The sequence below is a fragment of the Mustela nigripes genome, chromosome 14 (genome assembly GCF_022355385.1).
Source record: "Mustela nigripes isolate SB6536 chromosome 14, MUSNIG.SB6536, whole genome shotgun sequence".
NCBI lineage: Eukaryota > Metazoa > Chordata > Mammalia > Carnivora > Mustelidae > Mustela > Mustela nigripes.
In genome coordinates this window covers 36,271-56,508 of record NC_081570.1, presented here as the reverse complement: position 1 = coordinate 56,508, position 20,238 = coordinate 36,271, and the positions used below count along the sequence as shown (strand labels likewise).

At 64.8% G+C, this 20,238-nt stretch overlaps 1 protein-coding gene and 1 long non-coding RNA gene across 3 annotated transcripts in view; one reads left to right on the top strand and one right to left on the bottom strand.

Annotated features, from left to right (window-relative positions):
- Nucleotides 1-20,238, bottom strand: part of SAMD11 (sterile alpha motif domain containing 11) — a 20,689-nt gene extending 451 nt beyond the window's left edge. Inside the window, exons 1-13 of one of the 2 annotated variants that reach the window (XM_059377028.1) lie at nucleotides 19,266-20,238; nucleotides 18,002-18,093; nucleotides 13,898-14,079; nucleotides 12,517-12,567; nucleotides 8,619-8,743; nucleotides 5,232-5,321; nucleotides 4,920-5,054; nucleotides 2,899-3,061; nucleotides 1,714-1,829; nucleotides 1,431-1,509; nucleotides 850-1,346; nucleotides 505-629; nucleotides 61-171 (exon numbers count right to left, since the gene is read on the bottom strand). In XM_059377028.1, coding sequence (XP_059233011.1) covers nucleotides 61-171; nucleotides 505-629; nucleotides 850-1,346; nucleotides 1,431-1,509; nucleotides 1,714-1,829; nucleotides 2,899-3,061; nucleotides 4,920-5,054; nucleotides 5,232-5,321; nucleotides 8,619-8,743; nucleotides 12,517-12,567; nucleotides 13,898-14,079; nucleotides 18,002-18,093; nucleotides 19,266-19,782 — 2,283 coding nt within the window. In that variant the 5' untranslated portion in view covers nucleotides 19,783-20,238. The remainder of the gene's footprint in view (nucleotides 1-60; nucleotides 172-504; nucleotides 630-849; nucleotides 1,347-1,430; nucleotides 1,510-1,713; nucleotides 1,830-2,898; nucleotides 3,062-4,919; nucleotides 5,055-5,231; nucleotides 5,322-8,618; nucleotides 8,744-12,516; nucleotides 12,568-13,897; nucleotides 14,080-18,001; nucleotides 18,094-19,265) is intronic. The other variant, XM_059377029.1, reaches the window with a different exon arrangement.
- On the top strand, nucleotides 4,057-8,604 carry LOC132002002 (uncharacterized). The gene is made up of 3 exons (XR_009399743.1): nucleotides 4,057-4,885; nucleotides 6,384-6,645; nucleotides 8,367-8,604. It is a non-coding gene; the product is annotated as an uncharacterized LOC132002002 (long non-coding RNA).

Sequence of the window (20,238 nt, the reverse complement as noted above, 5' to 3'; positions counted from 1 at the left end):
GCCTCAGTGCAGCCAGGCCCTTGTTGAGACTACAGCTCCCCCTCCCCCACAGGCACTCACCTGGGCCCGGATCTTGAGAGCAGGCCCTAGCTTCAGCCCCATGGTGGTCAGGAGGTGCTCCTCGGTCAGCAGGGGCAGGGTCTCCCCGTCAATCCCCTGTTCTCTGAATACCTGGGGTGGGGGGGATGTCAGGGCCTGAGTGCTGGGACCAGTTCCTGCCCACCCTGTTGGGTCCCTCCAGGCCCCCAAGGGCCAAGTGCCTGGGGTTGCCTCATGGCTCTCTGGAGAGAAGCTGCTGGTGTAGTTTGCTGGGGAAACGTGCAAACAAAAGGAAGGTCTTCCCGTTGGGAATATGCCTGTGCTGGACGCAGAAGCACGGACAAGGGGTGGGGGTGGGGAGCCCATGCAACAGCACCCCTACCCTCCCCACACGAGGCTTCCGAGGAGGGGAGCTTTGGGGTGGGAAGGGGCACGGAGAAGGTGTGTGGCCCCTCCCGCCCTCACCGGTGCGTACTCTCCACAGCCAGCCAGTCCCCCCACAAAGCTGCAGACATCGTCCACTGTCCACTTGCTGAGGTCCTCGGGGGCTGTGGCCTCCTCCCCATCCATGAAGAGTCCCCCCATGGTGCCTGGGTTGGGGGGTGGTATTACTAGGACGATGGCCAGCTCTCTTCTCCCACTCAGGTCTATTGAGCTTGGCCCAAATTGTTCAGAGATGTCGGATTGATGACTAACAGGGACTTTTCCCCCCCCTTCCCCATGGACGCCCTCGGTAAGACCCAGGTGCTGGTGGGGACTAACTTTCTTCCACCCCATGGAGGGATCTAAGGCTGGAGGGGGGGTGCCCACCTGTGTGAAAGTAGGGGCTGACGGCATAGGGTAAGCCCAGGGGCAGGGGAGGGGGCAGCATGGACCCTGAGAGAAGCCCCTTCCCCTCAGGGCTGGCCCCTCCAGTTGAGGCTTGGCCCCCAGCAGCCGCCATCTCAGGGTCCTCTCCTTCTGAATCCTTGGGGGGCTCGTCCTCAGAGCCATCTTGTGCCCAGAGCCCAGCCCCGGTGGTCTCCTTGGACTCACTGGAGTGGGCTGAGGCCGGGCTGGGGCCCCCCTTCCGAGGGGCGCGGCGGACAGGATCCCGGGGAGGGGGGGGCGGGCCGGGGCCCGGGGGCCCCTGGGGGGGCAGGGCCAGCAGCGGCGCGGAGCTGTGTCTCAGCACCAGCATGGCCCCGCGCCGCTGCAGCTCCTCCGCGCCCTCGGACGGGCGCAGGGCGGCTTCGGGTGCCAGCAGCTGCGGCCGGGGCGCGCTCTCCAGCTCCTTCTGACGCAGCAGCTCTGCGGACATCTCCAGCCTGGACCCAGGGGGAGCGGACAGTCGTGTGAGTCATGCAGCTCGGCAGCTCCGCCTTCGCCTCACCGGTCGCCCCCGCACTTACCGGGCCAGGTTCTGCTTCCGCAGGAGCTCCTGCTGCCGGGCGAGCATCTCCGCCTGGGCAGGGGGCAGGAACCCGTAACCTGGTGGGAGGGGGACAGACCACGAGGCCAGGTGGCCGAGTGGTCTAGGGCCGCCCAAGCCCACCTGGTCCGCCCTTGGCTTCAGCAGGGCGGGGGTGGGGGCGCGCTCGGGGACACGGGGCTCCCACTCCGACGGCCTCGTGGCAGGTTCCCTCACCGGCCCCTTAGGACACAAAGAGCTGGCACACCCCGCCCACTCCTCACCTGGGGTCTGGCAAAGGGCCGAGGGCACCCCCAGAAAGGGGGGCCTGAGGTGGGGGCCCAGGGTGATGTGCGGGGCATTCTGGGGCGACAGCAAGGGGGGCGGCTGCGACAGCTCCCTGTGGACGACAGGGCGGTAAAGTGCGCGCCGCAGGCCCCGGCCTGGTCCCCGCGAGCCCCCTCCGTTCCCGGAACTGCCCCGCGCCCCCGCCCCCGCCGCCTCCGCCTCTACTAATTGCCGGCCCCGCGGGCGGTCGATGCGGCTGCTCGTTACGACTCCGGGTCGTGCGCCGCCCCCGCCCCCGGCTGGCGGCGCCAATTAATCTCCGCGGCGGCGCGGAGGCGCTGACCCGGCGGGCGGCGGCGACTGCAGCGGTAATTACCGCGCGGGGCGCGCCGGGTCCCCGCCTCCCCGCCTGCGGTGGACCCTGTGCGGCTGGGGGGTGGGGGGCGCAATTAGCTGCAAATAGCGCTGGGGGGAGGAGGGCGGAGGGGGGCAGCGTTGTTGGGGGGCGTACCCTGGCGCCGGACAGGAGACCGGGGGGAGCTGCCCGACCCATTACGCCCCGTAACTCGCTCCCCCCTTGGCCTCCGCAGGTGGACCAGCCGGGCGCCCGCGCGCGCGGTTGGGGTGTGTGTGTGTGTTCCCTGTCCCAGCTCTCCGACTTAAGGGTTTCCAGACCTCACCCTGCTCCCCTCTTCTGCCCCCCTCTGCACCGCGCTCTCCAGGAACTCCCCCAGTCTGTCGCCAGCCTCTCACCTGCCTGTTGGGGGAGCAAAGCCCTCAGCGGTCTCTAGGGCACCTGGATTCCGTGAGGCCCACGGCTGCTCCACAGAAAGGGCAGTCACCCTTAACACCCTGCCCAGAGGGGCAGTTACCCCCCCCCCCACATTCTCCTCCAGGAGTGTTCTGGGCCTCTGACCAGCTCAGTGGGTGTCAGGACCTTTCTGCAGGCCATGAACCCCGTGCCAGCCCCATACCTGGCGCCCTCTAGCCCCCCGGCAGCGTGTGGCCACGATGGGGAAGAGAACGCACGACTGAAGGCAGGTGACAAGGTAGTGGGGGCAGGCTGTGGACGTGACCTGCAGAAACCAGGTGCGAGGTTTCCGAAAGACCCGCCCCAGTTTTGTGTCCAAGAAACTAGCAAAGAGAAGATGGGGGCCTCTCTGATGTGGGCACCCCAGTACCTCTCTGAGAAGGAAGGGGTGCCCGCTGGCACGGTGCCCTCTCGGTGCTGAGCCAGGCCCTGCTTTCGACGCTGACCTGCCGTGGGTGAGGGCAGGTGGACTTCCAGGCCACTGGGGCTCCTCACAGCTGCCGCGCCCACCTCCTGCCGGACTCTGAGGAGATCTGGGAGTGGGGGAGGGGGTCCGTGGTGACCCAGAGGCCAGGCTACCCCAGGTCTCTGACAACCCAATCCTGTCGCGCGAAGGACACCGAGGAGACCAGAAGCCACTGAGAGCACACCCTTACAGTGCCCTTGCCGGTTGGTCATGGGAGCAGAAAGATGAACCGAAGGCCACGGGACTGGGGACCCAAACCCTTACAGTGCGACTAGCTTTGTGTGGTGCCGGGGATGGGGGTTGGGACGCACCCGCCTGTACCGGGGGTGGCAGGTAAGCCTTGAGAGGGATTTGGGGATTTCCATAACCAGAGTGCAGTGGGAGGGAGGGAAAGGCTCCGACGGCAGGGGTTCCGCGGCGCCTGAATGTCCATACGGACAGGAGCTCAGAGGTTAGGCCAGCAAGGCTGCAGGAGCCTTGAGGGGCGGGGTTGTGCAGAGACGCAAGACTGGGGCGCAGGCTCGCCCCCTGGGGAAGGGGTTTCCAACCTGTACTGACAGTGCCCCGCCACCCCCCTTCTGGGTCACACGCAGTGCACGCTCCAGGCGCCTAGCATTCTGCTCCCCATCCGGGTCCCCCGTGCAGCTCAGGGCGTCTGTGCAGGCTCCGCCGACACCGCCGCCGCCTGTTTATAAATTAATTACCCGAAAAGCGGAGGTGGGTCCTGCCCGGGCCGGGTGCCAGCCCGCAGAGCCCAGCCGGCGCGGCCGCCTGCATCGATCCCAGCGGGGCCCCTCGCCCCCGCGCCCGCCCGGCGGCCTCGGTTATTTACAGTCGGCTCCGCGGGCGGGGGCGGCGGCGCAGGGCCGTGATTGACAGCCCGGCTCCCGGCGCTGCTCCCCGGTGGCCGGCGCCCCCTCCCCCGCGCAGGCCAGCCGAGCGGGCCCCAGGCAGGGCAGGGAAAGCAATTAAAAAGGAAGATTTTTAAATTATTAACATTTGGTGAATTATTCAGGCTCTCGGTGCCTGACTGCCCTGGGGGACAGTGCCTTGTGTAAGGAGAAGAAATCCTGCCCCCTTTCCCAGCACTCCTCACCCAACTCCAGCCAGAAAAGCCAAGTTGGGGGCAGCACCGTGGGCTGGGGTCTGCAGGCTAGGGTGCAGCTGGTCAGCTGGTGGGTGGTGAGGTGTGTCGGTGAGAGGCAGGAAGGACAGAGCGAGCACAGGGTGGGGAACTGGGGGGGGGCAGGGACTGCGCCCCCACCCCCGGGGCTCTGCTGAGCACCAGCCAGCTACGTCCTGCTGGCCACAGCCTAGCCGCTCCCCATCCTGCCTTCTGGATGTCCTAGCCCGACTGCCTCCCTCTTCCTGGCGCCTTCCACACAGAGGCCCAGGCTATCCCCAGGTGAGGTGTCCCGCACACTCTCACGCACTACCCCGAGGGCCCCTACAGTAGGAAGGGCTGCAGCACACCGGCCGGGGCACGGGGCACGAGGAGGTGCTGTGAGCACTGGAGAGGGGGGCAGGCCTGGCTCGTTCCCCACCTTCTACTCTCACGGGGGCTCATCCCAGACTCAGTCTCCTCATCTGTGGATGTGAGTGACTGTGCTGGCATGTCACACGGAGGGCTGGCCCTGCTGCAGAGTCTGTGGGAGATGGCGGGGTGGGCTGCAGGGGTATGCAGGTGGGGGGTCCCCCAGATCTTCTCAAACAAGTGGGTGCTGGGCAGAGGGAGGGGGGAATCTCCCTTCAGTGCTCACCCACAAGGCTAATGGCAGATCCGCATCCAGACCCGGTCTCGTCGTCAGCAGCCCCAGACCCCAGGGCCTCTTGCCAGGCTGAGCAGAGGCCTCCAGGGATGGCCGGAGCCCAGCACGCACGGGCAGACACGGTAAGGGATGGTGCTGTAGGGTGGGGGCACGTACCGTGGCTGGGGAGGCCCAGGTGGTAGAGACGCTGGGGGTCCTCAAGTGTGCCGGCTCCACTCAGGGCCGACATAAGCCTGCGGTAGTGGTCCTCAGGGGCCATGCTGGGCCCTGGTTCTGGCAGCAACAGAGTCTCTGTTGGGAAGAAGGTGAGGGGTTGAGGGGTTCTCCAGGTGCTGCTGCACAAAAGGCAAGACCTCCCCTCTTAGAACCTGCTGCTGGGCCAATTCCGCCCTGCACGGGGTCTGAGTCACCCCTCTCTCCTCCGTGGCCTGTCCGCCCCCCCCCCCCACCTCCAAGCTGAGCTTCCACCTTGGGGTGACTTGCTCCGCGCCTTCTTCTCCAATGGGCAGTCGCCGCTGCTGTGGGGGGAGCGGCCCAGCCTCTTGCCCGACAGGTCACCTGTTGGGGAGAGTAGAGTGAGTCCTTTCACGCATCTCCAGGCTTGGAGGGGATGGAAGGCTGGGCGGTCCAGGGGCCAAGAGGGACCCAGTCCAGGTCTCAGTCCCAGCCAGCCCCAGCTCAGCCCAGTATCTAACCCATCATGGCCCAGGTGCCCTTGGATCCCAGACAACTCAAAACCTTTTGCAGTCCAGGGTCCCAGGCCTTCAGCCAAAGGACATGTTGCCAGGGTTTGGAGAGGTCAAGGGACGGTTCTGATCCTGGATTTTGGGGTATGTATGTATGTGATGAAGGATCTGTGGCAGTAGAGTCAGGCGGCAACTCAGGAGTCCACAGGCACCCTGTTGCCCCTGCCCAGCCAGACTGGTCTCCTGTGCAAACTCTCAGGCCCTCCTGATCATTCTGCCAAAGAGGAGCCGAAGGTTTGGTTTAGCCTGGAAGTCACCTTCCCTTCCAGGGGTGAGGACCCCAGCCTCTGTCCACTCAGGGAGGTTGCTAGGCAGGCCCCCGAGATTAGGCACACCTGCCACACCCACTCCTGGGCACCTCCACCTCGGTCACACGCCTCCCCGCCTTGGAAGGCCCGAGCCGGCACTCTGGTCTTGCCTGTCGCACACCTGCCCGCCTGCCTGCTGGGCTGTGAGCAGTGAGGGCACAAGAACACTCATCTTGTATACAGCCGGGCCACAGTAGTTGGGGGGGGGGGGCAACTCTCCCATGTCCTCTCTCCAAATTATATTCATCTGTTTCCCCAAATCAGCCCCTCTCCAGCCCAGCCCCCGATCCCTCCTTCCTGAGCTCAAGGCCTGGGATGGGGTGTCTGATGGACAGCCCAGCAGATGTCTTGGTCTCCGGGGTCCACCACAGTGCTGGCCTCCGGGCTTGAGCCCGTGGTCTCGCCCCCTCTCCAACCTGAGGAGGCTGCCTGGGTGGGGGTGGGTGAGGGCTACCCCCGCTGTGAACCAGGCCTGCCGGGACACCTCAGCAAGGCAGGCTTCCCAGAGCCTAATTCCCAGAGCCTAATTCCTTTCTCTTATTCCCTTAATCTGTCATTTTTATCAGGCGGGGGAAGTGCGGCAGCAGCGAGAGGCCAATCAATCCCCACTTTACAGCTGACAGAATGGTGCTAATAACTTATCGATCTCGGCCACCTCGGCAGCCCAAGCCCAGGCCTTGCCCCGAGAGGGATGAGGACCTTACTGCTTGGCGGAAGGGCTCCTACCTCAGTGACCTGGCAGGACAGGGAGCCACGCACCCAGCAGAAGGGCCCCTTGAGGAAGCCACAGCTGGCCCCCAACAGCTTGGGGGCATCGGGGCCCAGCTGGTAGGAGAGCCACACCATCCCACTGGTGGGGGGGCTCTGGAGGGGGATTGGGGCTGGGTCCACACCCGCTGCCCAGGCCCCTTCCTGCACACCCCCGATCCAGCACTCTGACTTCCCGGAGTCCCATTCCCTTCCTCCACAGTGGGAACTCCCCCTTGCCTTGCTGCGGGGCAGGGGTGGACGGTGGGGGGTGGGCCCCGCTCTGATGGGAGAGGAGGGAGAAGGAGGACCCCCCCCCCCCCCGGGGGCCCCCCCCCGCGGCCCCGGGGGGGGGCGGGGGGGGGCGGGGGGGGGGGGGCCCCGCCTTGAGGGGGGGGGGGGGGGAAGGAGGCCCCCCCCCCCCCCGTGAGACCCAGCCCCGTGGCCGCAGTGAGGTGCTGCCAGGGTAAGCTGGGGCTTCCCTAGTCCTTGATAAGGGTCACACTCACTCACAGACACGGACGCACAGTCCTAAAACGCCAGCATGGACCCAGGGGGAGCCCCTCACAGTCCTGCATGGCCCTTCCTGTCCAGGGTCCGTTCCTGTGGGAACAGGGACTGACAGGTGGCTCCTGGGGAAGCAAGAGGAGGGGACAGCAGGCAAATGTCCCCACCCAAGGGCCGACAGGAACAAGTGGAAGCCAGTGGGGGACGACAGCCCCAAGGAGACACAGTACACACATGTGACAGTTCACGCACAGCGCCCGTGACCCCTGGCGTGCCTGCGCGCCTGCCCTGCACTGCGGCATAAAGGAGAGGGGAACACCCAGACAGAGAGTGCCCTGGGTGCCTGGGCCACACCACGGCCCCAAGCACACAGCCCCGGCAGGGAGCAGGGCACACGTGCCTGCTTGCACGCCTGCACACTCGTGCCCGTGTACTGCGAGGTCTCCCTGTGTGCGGGCAGCAGGGGGAGGGCCTGCTGGCTCAGAATGTCTCAATCACTGTGGGGCTCCCGTGGCTCCAGCCGATCGATGGGGCAATTAGATTTTATCAGCTGCCTGCTCTGCCGCCTCGAAGGCCTCCAACGAGGCTCCAGAAGCAGCCCCCTCACATCCACCCCACAAAGGCCTTCCCAGACACAGGTGTGCCTGGGGGCACTAGTGGGGATGACCATCTCCTGCCCAGCTTTTCTGAGAGCCACTGCTGGAGACTTTCCTGCCCTGGGGCTGCAGGGCTGCAGGGGCCCCTGCCTGCTGCTCTGACAGTCCGCACGCAGCCATGCCCCATTCTCTGCAGCACAGCTGCACCACCAAGTCTTCTCCCGCTTGCTGCTCTGGGGAGGGCTTGGGTCCCCCAGCTGCCCTCTCGTCCCAAGCTCCTACTGCCCCCAGGAGCTGTCCTTCCGAGATGACCCTCTGAGATGACCACGGGAGCTCCTGGGCCAGCACTCTCCCTCCCCCCCTTGCAGAGGTCCAGATGGCAGCCCCCCATCTCTTGGGCCATGATGGTCCCCTTTCCTCTAGGAGCCTGAGCTCTGTGGGGCTGGCGGATGCTCTCATGCACACAGCCTGTCCCTGCCTTCAACTGAGCCATTCAAGAGCTGCATTTCCGAGCCTGTGGGAGTGTCCTGTTCCCACAGGAACGGACCCTGGACAGGAAGGGCCATGCAGGACTGTGAGGGGCTCCCCCTGGGTCCATGCTGGCGTCTTAAGACTGTGCGTCTGTCTGTGAGTGAGTGTGGCCCTTATCAAGGACTAGGGAAGCCCCAGCTTACCCTGTCCCTGCTTCTGCTCCTGCAGGAAAGGGGTGGCAGTGGCCTTGACCCCTTCAAGCCTACCCCAGAAGTAGCCACGGTGGGACCACTGCCTTGGCCTCCTGTCTGCCTGGCTGGCCTGGATTAGCACAATTACCATCCCATGGAGCCCCAGGGGACAGCCGGCCTCCCTGGCTGTTGGCCAAGGCTGCTGGGGGTGGCGGACGGCAGGGCAGGCTGTCCTTGGGCTCAGCCACAGCGGCCCAGGCAGCTGTGGCCTCTGCCCCCCGCTCCTCACCTGTGGCCCCCAGGCCTAGCTCCACACCAGCTCTTTGGAATTCACAGCGGCTCTGGTGCTCGGGCATAACGAGGTGGCGGCTGCGATGGACGCTGGATAGGAGGGCGGGCAGGTCGCTGTCCTGGCTGCGGGGGAGCAAGACAGCGAAGGTGAGACCCCAGGAGGCTGCGGGCCCAGCCGCGGGCCCGACACGTGCCTGACTGAGCTCAAGCACGTGCCCGTGCAGGGCCAGAGAACAGTCTGGAAGTGTGCACCCCTGTGTGGTCTGCGGCAGCGCACACACAGGCGTCCCCACCACAGGTCCTGAGGGGAACAGGCAGTGGGTGTGACCGAGGCAGGTCTCACCCAGGACCAGGACCTGTCAGGTGTCTGCAGGGCACGGGGCCCTCCGCTCAGGCCCCGCCGCAACTCCCAGGGAGGGTGTGTGCCGGGACCGGCAGCCCAGCTCCGTCTCGCCACGCTTGCCCCACAGCGACCGTGGCGGTCACCCGACGAGGGGGTGTCTGCTCATGAGGAGCCGTGACGGGAGAGGATGCCACTGTCACACGTGCCTCTGGCATTTCCTCCCAGGCCAGCCGCTTCATCAAGGAAGTCACACGCGCTCTTTCAAGGAAGGCCGGCAACCACCCACAGACCCTCTCTTCCAACGCGGAAACCGAGGTTCCGACCACAGCCCTGCAGCCAGTGAGATGTGAGCACACACGCAGGGACACACGCACCCTCACGCAAGGGCCACGAGAGCGTGCGGCCACACGTGCACGCCGACACGCAGCCCTGGTGTGCTCGGGGCTCTCCCTCCCCCGGAGGCTCCCAGCTAAGAGCCTCAGCCACCGGGCTCGTGTGGGCCTGGAACAAACGTGCGCTTAACTCCTTGGTTCTGCTCAAGCGGCTCGAGCTTACGCAGGAGTCCCAGAGAAAGGGCAGAGCAAGCAAATGTCAGTGGGACCGTGGGCGACCAGCCCCTACTCCGTCTGCTCCTGGGGCTCTTGGCATAGAGAAGGGGCCCCTGCCTCAGAACAGAGGCAGCCTGGAGCGGCAGAAGTCAAGATGGAGGAGAGGAGGGGCAGGGATGGCCCTGGCACTGCCCCGCCCCCGCCCCCTTGCTCCCCGGCCCACCTGTGTCAGGGCAGCCTTCCCACTGGGCCGTTGCAAGGGGAGCCTCCACGGAATGCCCTGGGAACCGACCCTAAACCTCATTAAATAGCCCCCAGCCCCCCTGGCCTGGGTGGCTGCAGCTAATCCAGGCTGGCCCCTAAGCAGATCAGTTTCAGCCCCAAAGACTCCGGGGCTGGGCTCCAGAGCTTCTGGGAGACCCAGAGGCGGGTCCTCTCCCCGCCCCCACCCTTGTCCCAGGAGGGCAGGTCGGGTGGGAGTAAGTACTTTATGGGATTAATGGTGGCAATTCTCATCCCTTATCATCCTCATCAGAGCGAGGGTGTTGAGAAGTGCTGTCCTCAGCACTAGGGAGGGGTGGGCGGTGGCTGGACGCTGCTCCGAGATCTCCTGTGAGGGGATCCAATTCTGGTGTCCCCAGGACTCCCACAGGGAGTGGACCAACTCCCCGAGACAGGAGGTGAGGAGGGGTCCCATCCGTTGGTTCCCCATGAACCCCTCGTCCAGCGCCCACACAGCGCCCGGACGGCACCCCTCCCTTGCCGCCCCCACCCGGCCATCAGCTCTGTCACTCACCGGCCAGCCAGGCACTTGGGTGGTGCCGTGGCAACATGGAGGTGAGGCCTGGTGGGAATCAGGACACCGCCACTCACCACATCCCTGCTCTCTGCCTTGAGGGTTTGCCCCACGGGCCCCAAGACAGCCTTGCCTGCCTCTGGAACACACGTTCTGGCCACTCAGTGAACAAACGATCAGGTTTTAGATAAAGAAACACCAGGCGGAAAACACACAAACTCTGCCTTGGGTGTCCCAAGTCTGGGCTCCTGCGGCCATAGAAACACTGTCTGCCCTGGCTGTGCACGAGGGCCCAAGCCCGGGAGGCTCTGTGGCAGCGGGTGATGGGGAGAGCCCGCGTGACAGAAGCGGCTGCGTGCCGGAGGCTGTGCGCCAGAAGGTTGAGGGAGAAGGGTCTGGCCCCTCCGGCCCCTCTCCCCCAGAGGGGCGTCCTGGCCTCCTGCAGGCTCCCTCAGCTGACCGTCCTACTGTTCAGTGCCTGCCCATGTCCCAGCCGGCGCAGGGGCCTCAGGAGGGCAGGGGCCAGGTCTCCTGCCAGCTGCTGGGGGTGCTCCGGCGCTGAAGCAGGAGCTCCAAGCGGGCCACTGGGCCAGTGGATGGAACTCATGGACAGATGGAGGGACAGACAGATGAAGACTGATGGATGGTGGGAGAGGGACAAACGGAGTGAAACATGATGACAGCTGGACAGACGGCACTACTGAGTGGACGGACGCAGGGACAGACAGGATGGGCATAGCAGAGAGAGAAGTGGACAGGGCCTCGAGAACAGACGGCCGACGAGAGAGGAAGGACAGACGGAGAGGCCAAGCTGCCGGCTGCAGCCCTCCTTGGCCCAACGTTGAGGGACCCCCTCCGCAGCAGGGGAGAAAACAGGCTGGAAGACCTGCCCCAACTACAGTCTCCTCTCGGGTAAACGCCAGAAAAGCATCCCAACCATCCCCAGGCCTGTGCGGACTGAAGGGGCCCCACGCCCTCGGACTTGGCTCCGTCCTGGGGCACCTCCGTCTGGGCTCCTGGGACCTTCTATCACCTTACAAGGCCGGGGGGTGCTCAGGAGGCGGGAAGGGTCACGTAGGACTGGAGGGGCCTCCTGGGGTTCGCTAGAAGCTTCACCGACATATTCACCCTGTGGCTGCCCAAGCAAAACGCTCATAAAATGCCGTCCATGTTCATCACGGGTCATGAAAATGCTCAGTTGCGCCGGCAACTTCAAAGAGAGGTGGAAGTAAGTTGAAAGATGTGTTCGTTGTACTTTGGCTCTAGGACTTCGCTGTTCTCAGAGACGTATATAATAATACGTACGGCGCAGAGCCAGGCTGGGGGTGTGGAGGACAAGCTCCCACCTTGGGGGCTGGCCCCTCAGTTTTGGCTGAGGAAACCGGGCCTGTGCTGGGTGCCCGCTGCCTCCTTGGTTGGGCCCTTCCTCTGCCCTCCCTGTGGTTAAGACCTGACCCCATAGACCAGGAGCCACAGCCTGGGCTCTACCCACAGACTGACCATCTTTGGCTCGTTTGGAATCTAGAACTTGGGTCTCCCCAATGCCCCCCCAACCTCCTCTTCAGGTCCCCTCATTTTTATCTCCTTGGTTCTGTAGTCCCCTGCCCTCCATCGTGCTGCCACAGCCTGAACCACGGCCGCCTGGGGCAAACCTCCAACCTCCCGGGCAGGGCCTCCAGAAGGACCCCATGGAAACACACACTCTGTCACCCCTCTGCTCAAGAACTTCGGTCGGCCCCTCACTGCCTGGAGCACCCCGTCCCATAGGCTCGGCTCCCAAAGTCCTCTAGCAATTGATGGGGCCAGACCTGCCACCCCCCACCCCCCCCACATTCCCTTCCCTTGCTCCAACACATCTTCGCAGACAAATTCTGTCCCTACTGAATGTCTCTGCACTAGGAGACCCCATGCACACATCACCATTCTCGTCTCCTGGTGGGTCTTTGCGAGGGTGGGAGGGGGAGGTCATGGCGTCCTCTTTGGGCAGACCGACTCAAATGGCCAGTCCCCTGCAGGCAGGTGGTGCCCAGAACCCGCACTTTCACTGCTGTCAGGGCCTGGGCACCAACAGACAGACACAGCACAGAGTATGGAGGGGAGGAGGGATGGTGGCTGGAGAGATTGAGAAGCAGGCTCAAGGGAGCAACAAGGCGCCGTCCAGCCCACGCACAGTGTGTGGGGATCAGCCTGGCCCGGGCCCGGACCCTACCTGCAGGACGTCTCTCGGAAGGAGATGTTCACGTCCCAATGGGTGTGGACTCTGCAAGGAGAGAAACAGAGGGTCAGACTGGCCTCCAGGGTCTGGTACCCGAATAGCAGGGCTTGTGGATGGCATAGCCCTCATCTGCCCCAGAGCACCGGCCCCCAGGGAACTGGGCTGGCTTGGATCTGTCTCTGCTGCCCTCCTGTACCAGCTCCACCAGCCGGTGGCTGCCGCCAGGGCAGAACCATGGGGCAGGAGCCGACACCTGGTCTCAGCAGACAAAGGAATCCGGAGGATAGACTGGAGGCCGCCACAGCTCTCCTTCTTGGGGCAGCGAACCCAGAAGAGTGGCCACACTGGGCTCTGGGTGAGGGCCGCAGCCTCTCCCGCCCATCAGCCACCAACTGAACCAAATTCCGTGTGTTTGGAGCAGCTCCACCAGGCTGGACCGGTCAGGGAGCAAGGCCCAGGGCTGCTACCGGCAGCCGTGGTCCAGGGGCCGTCCCAGTGGGCATGGCTTCCTGGGTCCCAGCTGCTGCCAGTGGGCCTCCTGCCTCACACCGTAGGTAGGAGGGTGGCCGGCCCGAGAGGTCCAGTAAGGACACAGCTCTGCCCTGGGCCTGTCCCCTCCCTCACAGCACTGTTCCCGGAAAGACCCTCAGGCTGAGGGATGGCGGCCGAAGACTGCGGGTGTGTTACCTCGGCAAGCGTGAGCATGAGGCCTGGGAAGCGGGGGTGTTGGGGGTTAGGGAGGGTTCTTTTAGGGCAGGAGAAATTGGAACATGCTCAGAGACTAGGTGAGAAGAGAAAAAGGCGGAAACTCGAGGTGAGCAACACGCGCCGGCAGGACAGACAAACGAGTGGGCAGACCACGGAGGTGGTGGGATGAAGAGTGGACAGAGGGAGGTGTCTCTGCCGGGGAGGAGACCGTGGGAGCCTGGAAGGGACAGTGGAGAGCCAGGAGGGCCACCGCCTGTCAAGAAGAATGAGCACCTGAGTTTTAGGGGCTGGTCGGGGGGGGGGGGGGGGAGGGCTGCTCAGATCCTTTCTCTGCCTGGCTGTGGTGGTGCCTGGCCCTCCGTTCCCGGGTCTCCCCGACCCTCCTCCTGGAGCCTCTGGCCCTTCCTAGAGCCCCCTCCCTTCCCCACATGGAGCCACATCGACCCCCTCCCTCCAGGTGGGGGCAGGGTGGGTTCTCGCCAAGGCTTCCTGGCATCCAGGGTTCAGGCTCTCTCAGCTTCAGCAGATACCAAGACCTGACAAGCTAAGCTCGAGCCCTGTCCCCGGGGCAAAAGGCCCTCACCCTGGCCTGGCCTGGCCTTCAGCCACCCAGACATGCCCAACCAGAGTCCATGGGCCCTCCCACCCTGGTCGCTAGTAAAGGTACCTTCTCTTCATGATACGGACATGTGGGGTGTCCTCCTGTTTCAAGCCCGGCCGCCGCCCACAGGCTGGGCCACTCCCATCGCTGTCACCATCACTGGGTGAGAAGCTGGGGGTCAGCTCCTTCTTTAGGACCCTTGCAGTGGGGAGCGCAACTGTCCTCTTGTCCGCCAGCCGCCCCCGGTTCTGGGCACGGAGGGAAGAGAGGAAGGTTAGGCTGAGCCGGGGCCCTCAAGCTGCTGGGAGGCCTCCACCCCAGGCCCACCCCTCAGGCAGGTGCAGGCCACAGAAGCCCTCAGAGCAGCCACTCAGATCAAAGAGGCACCACAGCTGGCCCTGCCACAGGGCTTCTAGCCTGCAGGACAGGCCCAAGGGTCCACGGAGTCCCAGTGAGCAGAGAGGTGAGGCCTGGGTCTGCCCCGGCCCCCGTGCCAGCAGGGGGGCAGAGTGAGGGCTGTAGGCACTGGCCGGGCTCCTCGTGACTCTTCTGTGTCCAGATTCTGCACTCCAGCCTGGCTCCCTCCCCAGGCTATCAGCCTGAGTGTGGGGATGCCCACTTGGAGGCAGACCCCTGCTTTCCCCGGATCCAGGGAGCCCCAAGGGGCCACGTTTGCACAACACAGTACATCGGCGTTCTGCCGCGTGTTCAGCGTGCAGCTGCCTCCGTGTGCGTGTGTCCGCTGAGCTATCCCACACAGCTCCTGCCTGAACCCCCAACAAACGCCAAGTCCTTTCTCTGCTCTGCTAGTGCCATGCGGGGGCTCCAGGGGTGGTTCGAAGCCCGAGTCTGGGGCCTGATCCCGCTGGCCCCTTGCAAACTGCGGGCCTGGGGCTCACAGGTCACTTGCTGAGGAGCCCTTCCCAGCCTAGACCCTTTGTCCCATGGGCCCCGAGGGAGCCCACCTTCTGGGTCAGAAACAGCGACTCGGTTTCTTCCATGACACCCACGTCTTCCCTCCCCACGCGCATGTGGGGAGTATGTGGAGCTGATGCGTGTGCCGTGTGTGGGGGTCAGAGCAGGAAGGCAGGCCCTGTGCACAGACACGGGGGCACTCCCTACCGAGCCTGTCCCTGCTCAGAGCACGTGCACACACCAGACAAGGTCACCACACACCGCAGCTCCCTCCAGGGTCTTTGGGCCCCGCTGCCCCAGAGGACGAGGAAGAATTATTGATTATTTTCTGGTGTGCAGGAAACTTTTTCTTCTTTAATAAGGAGTTGCTGTTTCACGGAGGTGACAGGGCCTTGGGATCATCTAATTCTTTCTCATCTTTTCAGTCACCTGGGGACCCATGGACACCCTCTTTTCTGTTGCCAGGACAACGACCAATGTCCCCTGGACCAATGTCCCCCTGGACCAATGTCCCCCTAGACCAATGTCCCCTGGACCAATGTCCCCCTGGACCAATGTCCCCTGGACCAATGTCCCCTGGACCAATGTCACCTGGACCAATGTCCCCCTGGACCAATGTCCCCTGGACCAATGTCACCTGGACCAATGTCCCCCTGGACCAATGCCACCCTGGACCAATGTCACCCTGGACCTAAAGGACAGCTGTGCGGCCATTCTAGTCCTGCTCTCCAGAATAAAGAAGGGTTTTTCTTTTCAGATCGAGCCTACCCCAGCTCCAGATTTGGGCAGTGTTCCCAAGAGGGCCAGGGAGCCCTAGTCTTCTCTCTTCGCTAGGTCTGAGGACCACAATTACCCCCTCTCCAGGTCCCCCCTCCAGACTCTCCGAGCCACAGTCTCCCCCATACTTGCCCTCCGTGTTCCTCTCTGCAACACTCAGTGAGATACACCGGATGGCATTGGGGTCAGGTGGGGTGAGGTGGGGCAATGGAGCCTGAGGGTTGGCCTGGAAGATGAGATGGCCTGCTTTGTGGCCCCTTCGGAGATTCTGGCCTGGGCCCTGTGCTCTAACAGCAATAGAGAGAGTGGGCAAAGCTGCAAGCAGAAGGGCCTGTCTGGTCCCCGCGCCCCCTCTGTGCCAGCCAGCAGGCTCCAAGGGGAATGTTTTTAACATTCTGCCCTGCCCGAAGTGTGCACAGCTGGGAAGTCCCACTCAGCTCTGCCCTTCTCTAGCCTGTTGTGGCCCAAGCACCAGGACCTCCTCTCCTGCCTTTCTGTTTTAATTAAACTACCGTCTTCAGAAAAAAAAGGAAATGTATTTCCCTCTGCTTCTCATCTGTGAGACAATGAGAAGGAGGGAGCCACTTAGGATGAGGCCAGACCACCTATGCTGGCCTGTGGCGGCTCTCGGAGGTGCTCCTGTGGGAGGGAAGCGGAGGAAGAGGGACCAGGATGGGCAGCCCTAACCCTGATCAAGGACAGGGAGCACACTTTCCTCCCACTTACCCCCAGAACCTCAACCCCTCATCCCCGCGCAGCAGCACATAGATTTGAAAGCACAGGCTCCCCAGAATGCAAGGGTGGGCACAGGAAAGCCACATTGCCCGGCTGTGACCCCTGCATCATAGGCACACCTCTACTGTGCCCCCGAGGTGTCTGTGACCATGAGGAGTGTATGTACCTCTGGGCCTGGCTGTGGGGGATGGAGGAAGACAATCTCTATGTGGCAAACGTGGGGCCGTAAAGTCAGGAGGGACTGTGGCGCTCCTTCCTAAGCGAGGGGTACCGGGATGGGCCTGGAAGGGATCCGGTTCAGGAGAGGCAGGCCCAGGTCTGAGGCATCCCTCATACAGGGCAGGGACCGGGGACCCCCAGACCACAGGCAGTCCAAGCCTGCGGCCTCATCCCTGCCTGAACTTTCCACCCCTCCCCAGTCCAAGCAACGTCCTGGGGAAGTCGATACTGGGCTCAGGCCACCTGAACCAACACTCCTCTGAAAGACCTCTGGAGGGGGTGGGTTGAGACAGGCTGGGCCCCTCCAGTCTGAACAGAAACCCCAGGCTACCCTTGAGGGTGCCCAGAAGACTCTTCTCCAGTACCAGCTGCTCAAAAAGGTGGGTTAAGTGGAGAGGGAGATTGGCGTTTTGCCCCAGGCAGGTACCATGCTAGGGTGGGAGGTGGGCTGCCTGTGCGTACACACTCTGGTGACAAGTCCATGGCATGGTGTGTGGGGTGGGTACACCCTGAGGCATGGCTGTAGCGCCCTTGCGTGTCTGATCTGGTGTCTGTCTTCACAGCTGTGTCTGGGGCTTCCCAGTCTGCCCAGGCTACGCGCCTCCAGGGTCCACGAGGAAACCAAAGCGTCCCTTCGTCCTTCCTACTTCCAGTCCGAAGTAAAGAAGCTCAAGTGGGTGTCTTGGGTCCTTTCTCACCCCTTTCTGTGTGAGGGTGCTGCCGATGGCGTCAGGGAGAGCAGCACAATGCCAGCCACCCCCAGGAGCCGGAGCCCTAACTGGCTCTCCCCTAGCAGCTCAAAGTACTTCAGGGGCAGGCCCGGAACCCCAATCTCTGCTGCTCCCCTAGGCCAAAGAGGGGGCCGATATACGTCTACACTGGGTTCGGAGTCCTGGATCAGCCTCCATCTCCAGTTCTTGCCACCAAAGGCCCACACTGCTCAGATTCTGCCCCCATCTGGGTTATACCCTCACTCAGACTCTCCTGGGTATCCAGGGCTTTGCCCAGCAGGGTTCTAGCTCTTGGCATCCCAGATGGTAACCCATGTTAACCACATCCAAGCTGTGACCACCCCAGAATGCACACCCAGGCCTGCCAACAGTGTCACATCCCAGGACAAGTGTTACCTTAGGATCAGCCCCTCTCCCAAGCCGGGCCAGCTGACCCAGTGACAACACCCCTCCCCACAAGGACCTGTGACAGGGTAAGGTCCCTAGGCTACACTTGGATGGCACTGTCCAGGGAGGAGACCTTTACAGCCTAGACTGTCCCCAGGACATCAGGAGAAGCAGCTCCAAGGCTCCCAAGAGAGGCTCCAAGATAGGCAGCCATCAGACCCCGCATCTGAAGATAGGCCTCCTCCAGGGTTCCCACCCAAAGCAAAGTCTCCCTATTTGCCCTTGGGGGCTCACTCCTGCACACCGGCAGGGCTGAGGTTAGGGCTCTGGATCGTAGAAAACAGGCACAAGCTCCATAGGGGAGAAGGAAGACCCTCAAAGCCCCAACTTTTCTCCCACATCTCACCACCGGGGAGGATATTCGGCAGCCTGGACAATCGCAGATCGGAGGGTGAACTTGCAGAATCCCTTTGGACATAAGCGTCTTCAGACTTTTTCCTGGGAAGAGAGCCAAGGCAGGACCGATGAGAGAGCAGCGCTGGGGCCAGGGGAAGCCGGCGCACGCGGGCGCAATTTCGGGGCACAGTAAGCTGCAAGGCCGGTTCCCCTTCCTGGCACGTGTACGAACATCCAACTTCCGAACCCGCTACCTGGCCCTGCCGCCCACCCTACCCTCGCGGACGCCGCGGGGATCTGCAGAGCCCAGAAACTCAAAATCCGGGCAAGCGCCCTCCCCTGACCCAGGGCGGCATCCTTCCCGCCCCCCGCGTCCCTCCTCCCGCGCTCTGCCCTCTCCAAGCCGATCCGGGGGAACTGGGAACCCGGCCGGGGAAGGTCGAGCCTGCGCGCAGGTGAGCGGCGCCGCGGGGTCCTGAGCTGCCTGAGCCCGCAGCGGGAAGAGGGCGGCCACAGCAGAGCCGCGAACCCAAAAGCCCAGCGCGACTGGGTCCCTAACTTTCTAACGACCCCCATCGCCACCCCCGCCCCTGACGCTCCCTGAGTTTCCCCCGCTTGCCTGCTCGGGCGCCCGCACATCGCGCCTCGGAGCCAGACTCCTGAATCTCCTCCAAGCAGGCTGCTCGCAGCCCAGCCGCGCTCCAGCTCCGCGCGCGCCCCCGCCCCGACGCGCGCCCCCGACGCCCCCACCTGCCGGCGACACCCCCACACCTTCCCCTTCCGTCCAGCAGCTCGCACCCGCACCCTGGCCGCCTGCGTGCTCCTCTACTCCCGCTAGAACCTGGTGGCTCCCCGACCCCGGAGGGAAGTTGAGTCCCGCCCAGCCGGCCTCCCGCAGGCTCCCGAGTTCCCGTCAACTTCCCCTGGGCGGCAAAGCTCAGGAATCCCGCAAAGACCTTCCGAGTGGGAGGAGGGGCCGGCTCGGGGGCCGCGGGGAGCCCAGAGCACCGCGGCTGCAGCTGGGGTAACGGCGGAGGCCGAGGGCGCTCTGGTCGGGTCCACCAAGGCGACCGCGCTGGGGGCGGGGGGTGGGGGGCGGGGGGGGGGAGTGTCCCTGCGGCAGCCCCAGAGTCGCAGCGCCCTCTCTGGGCGGAGATGGTCTCCCCGGTGGCAGAACGAGGGGGTCCGGACCCAAGGATCCTTGGGGAGCCGAGGGGAGGGACCGTAGCGGCCTGCGCCCCCCCGCCCCCCGCGCGCCCGCCCCGCGGCCGCACCTTTGTGGCGGATGCTGCGCTTCCAGTCCTTGGCCGTCTCCCGGCCGCTGACGAACTGGAACTCGTTGGGTGTGAGCCACTCCCCGCGGTGGCGGATGGACGGACCCTTGCTGCCTTGGCAGAGTTTGCGCACGTAGAGCAGCGCGCGGTTGGCGCCGCACTCCACCTCGATGCACGGCTCGCCGTTGTCCAGAAGCGGCTGGAAATCCGGCGCTGCGGCCGCGGCGGACGAGAAGCGCTCGAGGGCCAGAGGGTCCCGGGGCAGGTGAAGGTGCGCGGCGGCCTCGTGCAGGCTCAGGTAGGCGCGCGGGGAGCGGAGCGGGGGAGCCAACAGCGCCTCGTAGCCGGCGGTCGCGGCGGGGAGCGAGGCGGCCGGGGGCAGGGCGGCCGCCGCCGGCAGCGGTGTCAGGTAGCCTGGGAGCGGCGGCAGCGGCAGTGCGGCCAGGGTCGGATGGAAGGTGGCCAGGGCCAGGGCCAGGTCTTCGCGGCCTGGGAGCTCCTTCTTGACCGCCGGCATGGCGGGCCGGTGGCCCCGTAGCCCGGCTCTCCGCCGCCGGCGCAACTTGTTCGGGCCCGGGCCGGAGTTGGGTCTCGGGGGCTGGGGGCCCAGGGGCCTCCCGGCCGCGCGCCCGCCGCACCCGCTACTGCGCCCCGGCACCTGCAGCCGCGCCGCCCGCCGGGCCACCTCCGACCGCTTCTCGGCCGGCCGGCGGGGCCTTGGCCGCCCGAGACATGGTGCTGCCGGAGCTATCGATCCGCTATCGACCTGCTTCAGATCCTGGGCGCCAGGGCTCCACAGGGCGCCGGGCCACCTGCGCCCGCGCCCCCTGCGCCCGCGCCCCCTGGGGCGACCCCGCGCGCGGCTCGCTGGTCCACCGGCGGGGCCCAGCCGGACAGTGGAGTCCAGAAGTCTCCGGCCCCGAGCCCCGCCCCGCCCGGGGGGGTCCCAGGCCCCCGCCCCGCCGGCCCGCCG